Genomic DNA, 11,236 nt, shown 5'->3' on the forward strand with positions numbered 1-11,236 from the left:
AAGCACCACTGTTATTTGTAAACAAGGACTGATTGTATGCCTTAACAAGTATTTCTATTTCATACGACATATGCCAATTTTATTTGATAAGAGAAAACCATGCAGCTAACAATTGTCACATGTACAAAGTATTGAATCCACTGGGTGTTAATGTCAAAGAGTTGACCATCCCTTTAAAATTACAGCAATGAGGAAAAGACAGAGGAAAGATATACAACCTAACACCATTTATATTGAAGATTTCAATGGATTATGCAGACATACATGTAGGCCCTAGAGATATTTTTCAGTGTAAACTTGATTAATATCTTATAATGTGGATTCATTTATTTTCGTGGATACCAATTTTTGTGGATTAAGGAAAACTTGCATTTTCATGGATATCTAATTTTGTGATTTTGCCAGTATACAAGCATGACTTTAGAAATTGTAATTCATTGAACATTTTAATATATGTTCTCCTGTACCCACGAAATCTATGAAATTTTTTATCCAAAGAATAATAATGAATCCACAATATTAGATATATTTTAGATTGGAAGAGCTTTCAGATCAGTCAACTAAAACATAAGGCATATATTTTATGACAAGGCATTTATTCTGTTAGTTATACATATACATTATGCAGTTGTAGCCATTTTTTTTATACTGATCGATAAATTGAGCAACAAACCTCTGTTAAATAGATTGTCATGTTACCAGTAATCACCTATTCATAATTCATTTCCTCAAGTATACACTGTCAGATGTTCATTTCATTTTATTTGTTTACACTTCTAAAGAAACTGCTTTTTCACAAGAATACGAAAAACGAAAATTGATCAAAAGCAGCATTAAAATCTGAAGATTTCAGGTTCAGATAAAGCTTAGATACCAATTGAATCCAACTGTAAATTTATTCTGGGATATATTTTCATAGAAAAAGGCAGTAAAACAATTCTGATGAAAAAGAACAAACTTTAATGATATTAATGGAATTTATAACAAACTATTACAAAAAGTCTTAAAATTAAAAAGTGTATGAATAAATATATGAGAAAACAGAATTACAAAATGCTGGACAAACAATATTGACTACAAAAATCGTTCACAATGAGCAATTATAAATACATAACAAAGTTGCACAATAAAATGATGCCAATCAATAGTTAAAAATATAGTTTGTCTTTTTTTTCAAAAGTTTCCAAACAATTTTTTGTTATTTTTTTTTAATCGTAGGTATTCAAGCATTAGTTCAACATTTCAATAATTTAATAACAAAACAATGTTAACAACCACTATCAGAGGGAACAGTTAGTTTCTACAACTGCATGTCTTTACTTAAAATGGAATGTTTGATGTTTTCAATTGTTGTTTACTAACAAATGAAATATAATGCTATAATCTATGTTTGGCAACATTTTCCTTTCGCGCAACATTTACTTTCAACATGCACTCTAAAAGTTTTTAACTTAGCACAAAACTTCTATATATATTTTTGTACAATAAAATTTAAATATACAAAGAGTAAAATTACAATTTATGCAAAAACTTTAAAAAACATACATCTTAAAAAGAGAGTAGAAATCAGTAACAAAAATAGAAAGAAATGTGGTAGTAAAATAAAACCTTATGTGCTTTTGTGTTGTACACAATACTTTTCATTTAAAGAATACTTTTTGGTAATACTGAATTATATTAAATACAAACATTCTTACTTCCATAAAAATGATATCACAGTTTCTTAGAATTTTGATACACAATAATTTCTGGACGGAGTTATACAAGTCATTATATCTGCACAAGCCTCCTGGCATTCTTGAGAGTCCATTTCTCTGAAATTTCATGAACTTACCAATTTTTTTTAAAATTCCAAAATAGGGCAAATAATTTTTTTTTTAATCTTCAGCTCCGACAATTAAAGGAGCTAAATACTGACTGTGTCGTATTCCGAAAGATGGTGCAGGGGCTTTCTGTTTAGTTATGTAGACCTGTAAAAGAAAACAGTTGTTTGTTTTTTAATCTGCTTCAGCAATTATAAGAGGAGCTAAGTACTGAGAATGTCTAATTCCAAACGATGGAGCTGGTTGTTTTACTTTATGCATCCATACCTAAAATATAGAAAAGATGGTTAATCTTCATGAATATACATCGAGAATGCATAACATTTCAGAATCACTCCATCTTTTCTTTATAATTTCTCTTTATTATACAGTTAATAACATTAAATTAACCAATATAAGACAGCATTGTTCTTCTTTACTTCTCTAGTAACTGTTTTTTGTTCAGCCAACCATAATATCTCAAATCATGGTCCAAAATTTCATTCATGAAATTGGGAAAAATCCCCAAATTTTGTAAAAAAAACCCCAATATATCAAATTGACAAAAAATTGTTAACGCTCTTTACTCAGATGAGAATTTGAAGTTACATGTCCCTCTGACCAAAATCATATAATTTTGTCTTCTTTCAATAAATAGAGAAAAGGAATATGAAATAGTGCTCATAGATTTATAAATAACTCAAGTTTAAATATTTGAATGTTTTATTTCAAGTTTTTGCTTTTAGTAAATAAAACATCATTATTGCAACTTGAGAGTTCATAATTCGATGGGCACTCTTTGATAATCTGCATTGTTACATGTTATTAATCATTTTTTTGCATTGACATTGAGAAATAACTACTAAAATATATATTTGAAAACAAGATAAATGTTTTAGAAATTAAATTAATTTATTTGCTAATTCTTAAACAGAAATCTTATCTTCTACAAATAAAAATCATTTCTATTATCTTTATTGAACAAATTGTTCCCTTATCCAGAAGACAATGTGGTCTATTCCCTTAGAAAATGGAATGGAATGTTCTATCATTTGATGACATCCAGTCCATTCATTTTCAAGGGGGATGATATGTTAAGGTCACTATGAATAAAAGAAAGATTACAATACTTACATTTTCTGGTGAATGAGCTCCTGGTCCAGGTTTCTTCGTGGTATCTCCTGGCATAACATTTCTACTGGTCATACTATATAATGGGGATTTATCTTTATAAATACTGGGCTCTGTTGTGTTATATGTTCCTGCTCCTGGGGCCTGAAACATGATAAAGAATGAAAATAAAACATAAAGTTCATGTATCCTAAGCGCCTTTCTAAATGAGGACAAACAAATGGAAAAATAAAAGAATTTCAAAATTAGTTTTCCACTAAAATTATCAAAACCAGCAGTTTGATCTGTTTCCAATAGTTCCAATATTTCTCTAAGATACCTTTAATAGACAGACAATTTTTTTAACCATCTCAGAACCTCTCGTTTAATGAAAATCAGGTATTTTGATTCAGTTCTGTTGCCTGTCTTAAATTGAAATAAATATGTTAATTCCAAAGACTGTTACTGCTACATCTGTGTAACATGAAGTTAATAAAATTAAATTTGTATTTACCTTGGCTAAATCTTCATGGAAGCTGCCAATTGTTGATCTTGCTTTCATTGAGAAAATTGGAGCTTGTTTCTGGCCACTAGTGACAGTTTTTCCCAACATTGGAGTTAATGTGTAATTATTTGGAGCTGAAAATAAAAGTTAAACGATACAGTTTTCTATAGAGATTATTGATACACAAATACTAAAAAAAGCCAGCACTATACTATAATAAACGTCTATGCACTATTCTATTACTGTAATATATGATAAAACTAGCTATAATGTAATAGACATAAAAATCAATGTTCAAAGACTTGATTTATTTATGGACAATGAGTGGAGGTACAAATAATATTCTAATATTGCCTAAGTAATTTTTCAGAACTGGACACAGACTTGAATTGACCATAATAGTACAATATGTTTGGACTATATCAAGGAATATTTATATTTAAGTTGAAGATTGAAGTCCTTAATCCTGTGTTTTTACTCAAACATAACGCTGTTTTGGCACTTTACTACCTTACATCTTTAAAGCTTTAAAACAAATTTTTATTTATAACTACAAGTGAACAATGACCTGATAACCGGACAGTAGGTATCAAAGCCTAGACTTTTAACATATTGGAGAAAAAATGTGCAGCTTTGAAGACATTGCGTTAAGTCAAATAAAATCAAATGGTTTTCATCAAGAAAGTTGGTGACATGGAATTGACACATATACCATAAATTAGGCTGGAAAATATGATGTACACAAATTTTCTGGCGCATTCAATTTTTATTCATTTTAAATCTTAAGCAGACTCTTATGAGTTGGAACACTAGCAGTGTCATAAAAATCTTCCTACTATTTGTTGTTTTTAGGAAAAATTAAGTTATATTTATTTTTTATACTTTCTGACTTAAAAGATTTACCCTCACTATATGTCATTACATCAAGAATTTAATATTCTTCTTGTGAGTATACAAATGTACAAGATTTTCCATGATTACAATCCAGTTAAAGGAAAGAGAAAAAAATCTTATGAGAAAATGATCATCGATTACAGATAAATGATATAATTATAACCAAAAGAGCCATAATTTTTACCATTTAAGTTTTACTCAATATCCTTTTCTGCTGGCTGTGATTAACAATAAAAACAAACTCAAAGGTTCATATGAACTATTCCAGGAATTAATGGAAATATTGCCTCATATGAAACAATCAAAATAATTCAATTCCCTTTAATTATTTACAAGACCGGGTCATGGAAATTGCTGGTAATAATTTGCAAAATATTCCAATATCAAGGGGGAAAAATGAGGTCATTTAAGGAATATAAGGATACTGGTTACCAACAACTTAGAAACTTTGCTGACCTATTAGGTTTGACCATACACATAAGATATAACGGCAGACAATCAAGTGATTCTTGAGTGAAGTAAAAAAAAGTACAAGCTTTTAATCAAAGTTGTAATTTGTACAGTACATTCTTTTCTTTATGTATAAAACATGTAAACTTTAAGGAGATATATTTTCGTGACAGAACATGAATCTTGATTTGTAGGTGAATGGTGCTGTTTTTCAATAGGTATTTAATTGAAATGAATACAGGCGATAATATCTTTATTTATTTTATACTGTTTAAATTGCTACATATTCAGATCACACGCAACCGGAACATTTTATTTATTCATGGCTTCCATGCAAGGAAATTAAAACTCACCCAGGAAAGTTGTAAACAACAGGAGGTCATGAATTTGATTAAATAAATAATAATTTGAACCATATATTATTAAAATGTCATCTTCAAAAAAATAAATCAATTTTCTTCAAGTCTAAATCTTTTCTCAAAGAATCATATCATATTAAAGTTTGAATTTGACCCAATTCATCTCATTTTTTACCCCCCCCCCCCCCCTAATTCAAATTTCTTAAATTTTGAAATAAGATAGTGGCAATCAAAATTTTTCTTCTTTAAAATCATAACTGTTTTTCAGTCATCTCAAGATAGAACAGACTTTATTGGTTCAGGTTAAAAATCCTTCATAGGGCATTCTTTTTATGATCAAGGTACGATAAGATGCCATCATGGCCATAAGCAAATGAGTTTACAACATTGAACTCTGAATGGAGAATTTCACCATTTTTATAAAGCATATTTTTTTCTGTCTTGTGCATTTCTTACCTGTTCTTCTGTGAAAAAAGATTGATAATTTGATATATGTGTAAAATTGTCCATATTTGGATAAAACATTTTTTTTTAATAAGTATTTATGTAACAATGGACTATAACCATGACTTGTAGATAAAATATGATAGAGACTGTGCATAGCTATACCAGTATTTACCAGATTATGATGATTAAAGAATACTACTTGTTTGGTCACATTCCAATACTATATTGTGTGAATGTGTGAATCACCAGTCTGGAGGTATAAATCTGCATATATTACAAATGACAGACATTATAATCAGAACACTATCCATCTTCAAATGAATTTTGTGGACTAATGTTAATTTCTTTCACAAATGCATAAATTTTCAATTAAATCATATAAGTTCATGTACACTCTGCAGTTTACAGTCTGTGGTCTACGGACACACAACTTTAAACACCACTAATTTACCTTAAAAACAGAAGAGCTTGAAAAATATTGAAATAAAATTAATTTGTTTTAGAACCTACCAGGGTTGTTATCTGTTCTCCTGTGTCTGTGTCTTGTTCCAAAGCTGTATTGTGGATGTCTGAAGTGAGCTGTTTGGCCAACACCTTCTGGACTGTAGGCACCGGGGCCTGGAACTTTGAACATTGTGGGATCTCTTTGCCGACTGTATAATGAATATTGAGGTGTTCCATCATTTCCATCTCTATATACTTTTGGATTAGGGTAATAGCAAGGTCCTGGACTGCAGTCATCCTTGAATTTACCATGACGAACACCAAATGGGTATGCTGGTCCTTTATTGTGTGCACTTCTTGGATCGTGAGTTTTCTGTCCCACTAATCCAGGTAGTCCATAACATGGTCCAGGACTGCTGTACATAGCAGCGATTGGCGCACGGGGTTTTGTATAATTGTAAACCATTTTGAATTTTACACGTTAAATCTCACTAAAAATACTGAAAAAGAAAACAGAGATGTCATATGAATAACTGCTTTAATTTCTAGGCTAATTCTGATATAATATGAAATGTAATTGTCTTTGAAGATGCAGAAAGACTTTAATGACTGGATATTTTCTTAATGTCCATCCAATATGTAGCTTTTGGAAATTTGAGGCAGATCCTTTAAAACTTTACAGACTTTCATTTCAAAATCGGTCAGAAATCCTTACATGTACGTTATTTATGTCCTAACACCTACACAAACATGAGCTGGACTTTTGACAGGTAAAAAATTCTGATACCAACTACAAGCGCAGAAGATAAGGTCAACATTGAAATATCTGTTTATGTCCACCTTATTGTTTACACAAAATCTTCTTAAGATTTATTAGGTAAACAAATTTATTAGTTGTGTACACAAAAATTGTTTACAAACCACTTATAAATCTATCTAGCAGTTAATACAAATTTGGAGTAACTATCTTTTATTGACCACTGAAGAGCACTTATTTTAAGCAAATTGGTTATCTTGTTCAATCAAGGGTAGTCAAATTGATAATTTATATATATACAATTATTTAAAAGTTAAACAGTGAAGAAAAAAATAATTTAATCCACCCATGCAGACGATAAATTTTCCATGTATAATTAAACATGTTCATTTAAAGTAAATATTAAGTAAATTATCATTATGTTTTAGAATACATTACTAAAAAAATAAAAATGTAGAAAAATGGCATTAACAAAATAATTATGGAGTACCTTATATTCTATATAAAACATATACCAGTGCCCCACCGATATTAAATTATTAAACACACTAGTACAGACATAGTAGAATAACTGTCTTTACTAACCAAAAACCTATACCTAATTGTGTACTATATATATGTGTTCTACTTAAGGATGTTATTCAAAACCATATCAAATTAATGTTTGGGAAAATTTTCCATTCTATTAGTCTTTTAAGTCATCCATTAAACTCACAATTCAAATATATTTTATGCTAAAACATGACAAACAAACATAAATGTAATTCAATTTCTTACCTTCAAAATTTTATGGTATAAATCAAATAAAAAAGAAAATAAACTGTCAGCTAATGATATCTATCATGCTATATGTATAATTCAACTCTAATTGTATTGTGTTTGGCAATGGCTACCCAGCAACCAGTGTCACTACCTGAATGAACTTGTAAAACATTTAATTATTGGTCGATTTATATGGCTTGTGCCAATCAATCGAACCAGCACAATTAGTGACAAAACCCAGGCATTTAATTACCTTTTTATGTGTGGATAAAAGAAAGTATTAAGTATAATCCAAGTAACACAATCAACCCTAATAAATCTGATATTGAAATATTAGTTGATTATTTGGTAACGATAATACCTAACATTGTTTTTTTAAAATAATTAACCCTTATTTGATGACCTAAAGACAATTCTTTCTATCGTCACCAACAAATAAGTTAATTTGCAATTTAGTTCTGAAATTACCATGGTACCATAAATGTCCCTAAAATTATCAAGTTTATACAAATTTAAATTATTTAATATTATTTTGCCCAATTTCAGTTCAGTCTAGCAGATAAATGTATTAATCCCAGATTCTAGTCACACGTATTTTGTTAAGATTTTATGCCAAAATTTATAAATTACAATAAATCACTTTCAAACTGGAAAATACAATGTATAGTTGAGGGTACCAGATGTTGGGAAGTATGAATATTTTGCATGCCAACAAGCTCCTTACAGGTGCTGAAAGCAATTCTTTTGAATATGTAAACAGTTTAACCCCTCCCTTTCATATCTTGTTGTAAAAAATAGTTACACTTTTGACCTGACTCTGTTGGATATGATACACATACCCCCCCCCCCCCCCTCTACAAAATAAGAAAAACAACCCGTTCATCTCTGAGGTCCAACTACATATTTGCATAAATTTCAGTGTATTGCCATCTGATATTTCCTCTCTAGTAACTTTTGAAGTAATATTAGTTTTTCTTTTATTTAAATGACAATATGAAATAGACATCCATATTTTTTAAAAGTTATTGTTGGGAGTCTTATGTCTGTTAGTCAGAACAATTTTCTCGTGTCACAATACACAAAAATAACTCTAAACCCCAAAAGGCTACCGGTACTTAGAACACAGGAATGGGGATAGGGTGGTAAAATATAAATGATGTACAAATGTATTACCATGAGGCAATGGTCATATATTCAAAATGCACAACTAATGATTAATCTGGTCATTAAACCTAAAATTTATACTATTACAAATATAATTCAATGTTACTGGGTACAAGAAAATAACTTTCAGTGTTTGATTTAATAAAATAGGGAAAACATTAATTTCATAGATTTATGCAGATTCAGGTACATGTATTTCCATCCATTCACTTTCGATAAATCAAAAACTAAAAACTAAACAAAAGACAGTCAAAATTCCGTGATGTTTTTCATTGTAAAGTAAAGCACATGTTGTAGACAGCTATTACTCTGTTAATTGTAACTAAAAATAAAGTATCTGAAGTTTAAAAAAAAAAGAAGAAGGTATTTCCATCCAGACTCCAGTTTTTAAGAGTTCTTAAAGTTATACATTTTCATATAATATTCTAAATTTTCAAGTTAAGACATTGATCAGAGGAACTTTCAAAGTTTCAATTTTAAAAAAGAACTGAATATACCATTGAAACAACAAGCCATAACCACCAAAAATAAAGAAGAGGTAAAAGTACAAATATATTGACATCTCTTGTAACAAAAAAATCCATTTAAAAAATTGTCTTTTTTTACAGAAAATATTAGTATTGTTACTGAACAGATATCTTATTGTATCTTTACTTTTACATTGATTTTCCTCCATGCGGCCAAATAAAAAAGTATGTAAGGTTCCAGTTACATCTTAAAAAAAATTAGGGTCGGAAGGTAGGAAGTTTTTTTTTTATTTTATGTTTTATTTTTACATTGAGTCTATGGGAGCAACATTCTGATTTTAACAGTGCTCAATGAAAAATGACAAAAAAATCTTTAGAGTAGGCTATTTATTAAAACTTAAAAGTAGGGAAGGTAGAGTAACTTCAACCACGCATATATTTTTATTTGGCCTGCCCTTATTTTATTAGCATTATTTGTTATCTTACAGCCCTAAACATTATAAAATAAAAATACCTATATGTCTCAATGGCAGTAATAGTGTAATACCACATATTTTTATTTTATAAAGGGGGCTATTTTTTTCTTCAGCAGAATTCAAACTGAACTATTTCCTGCATAATCTGGTTTTAAACAGTAAAATTGGTTTAAAATAGTACAATGTATTAATATATAGGTAAAGACTAAATACCATTATGTTTCATATATATGACAGTATCTGTACTAAAAACTATAAGGTTTTGTATGGCCCAATATTGCATTTTTACTTCAGGATAACATTTAAACTTACTCTAAGGAATTTTCCATCTATAGAAATACCCAAAAATGTGAAATGTTTTTCATTATTTCTCAATTTCAGAATTTTCATAAGAGAATGTTTTCACTGCAAACATAACAAAAATAATTTGACCTCCCCTTAATTCATCTCATCAACTCTCAAACTCTGTCTGACCTACAAAAAGTCTGACAACAAATTATTTGGTCAGACAGAACTTTTAAGATTTTTTAAAGTTGAATATAGTTGAAAAGTTAAAATTTTGGTATGACAAAGCCTAAAATAGTTTTGTACAGACAGAACATCTCTTGACAGTTTGGGAGAGCTCATCAGTTAGAAGCTTAATTTCAGAGTTAATGGTTTTCCCTCCAATGGCTGATTGACTAGACTTCACAGGGTTACTGATATTCATTATCAAGAAGCATTTCTTGGTTGACTTAAAATGAATTAAGCATTCAACTTACTTGCAATAGAATGAAAGTTTAAAAGAAGATTTTCAGTAAATGACAGATGTCCCAGTATCTTTTTATATTTCACAAAAGAAAAGAGATGTCATAGAGCAGTAGCAGTGCATTATGCAGTTATTATTCACAAAGTTTATATCTTAGGGCAAAACTAGACTAGCCCTTAACCCATATATTCCACCAATACCCTAACACTAGCCCAACTCTTACCCTAAATATGTACAGTAAATTTTAGGACCCATTCATTCAAAGTAAGAAACCTTTTCTCATTTAAAAAGATAATCTACCTCATATAAAAAAAAGAGGATTGACAAACAAAATAATGATTCTTATAGCATGTCAACAATACACTTGCATGCTGATCTGCCATAAAAATTATGAGGAGTTAATTACATAGATTTCCCCTTGATTAGATACGTAAACAAGATAAAAATCAATTGAAGTTGTTTAATAGAAGATCAAAACACATAGCCATTTCAAGTTTAAAAGGAATACACTCTTAGCCACCATTTTTATGGAACAGTCAACAGAAAATCCATTCCATGCAAATACATTTTATTTATTTAAGATTATTAACATGCAAATAAGGACAGTTTGTTTAATCTTATTGTCTCTTGTCATGCTATCAATTTAAACTCACCTGTTATTCCAGATAAGTGAGATCCACCATGCAATAAAACTGCAGCCCTATTTCTGCACGGGAAACGTTGTCACACAAACACGACAAGTCTGAGAGGAAGGACTCGTGACCAATTTCGGCGAATCTGATTGGATATTTCGATAGCAACGTTTCCATCGCTACCCTAGAAACAGGGGAGACTATCGATAAAAGTCTTCC

The 11,236-nt window shown here is 29.6% G+C and overlaps 1 protein-coding gene across 3 annotated transcripts; it reads right to left on the reverse strand.

The window, feature by feature from the left end:
• Nucleotides 1–579: 579 nt before the first annotated feature.
• LOC134688307 (ciliary microtubule associated protein 1B-like) lies at nucleotides 580–11,236 on the reverse strand. Of its 3 annotated transcripts, none has more exons than XM_063548884.1 (5): nucleotides 11,039–11,236; nucleotides 6,078–6,511; nucleotides 3,427–3,551; nucleotides 2,937–3,077; nucleotides 580–1,970 (listed from the first exon to the last, which is right to left on the reverse strand). In XM_063548884.1, the coding sequence occupies exons 2-5, from the start codon at nucleotides 6,475–6,477 to the stop codon at nucleotides 1,878–1,880; spliced, it is 759 nt and encodes a 252-aa protein (XP_063404954.1). In that variant the 5' UTR covers nucleotides 6,478–6,511; nucleotides 11,039–11,236; the 3' UTR covers nucleotides 580–1,877. The 3 variants fall into 3 exon arrangements, with proteins under 3 accessions (XP_063404954.1, XP_063404953.1, XP_063404952.1); XM_063548883.1 differs by lacking the exon at nucleotides 11,039–11,236 and adding an exon at nucleotides 7,546–7,753 and having other exon boundaries at nucleotides 580–2,090; XM_063548882.1 differs by lacking the exon at nucleotides 11,039–11,236 and adding an exon at nucleotides 7,546–7,752.

The sequence above is a fragment of the Mytilus trossulus genome, chromosome 10 (assembly GCF_036588685.1).
Source record: "Mytilus trossulus isolate FHL-02 chromosome 10, PNRI_Mtr1.1.1.hap1, whole genome shotgun sequence".
NCBI classification, from domain to species: Eukaryota; Metazoa; Mollusca; class Bivalvia; order Mytilida; family Mytilidae; genus Mytilus; species Mytilus trossulus.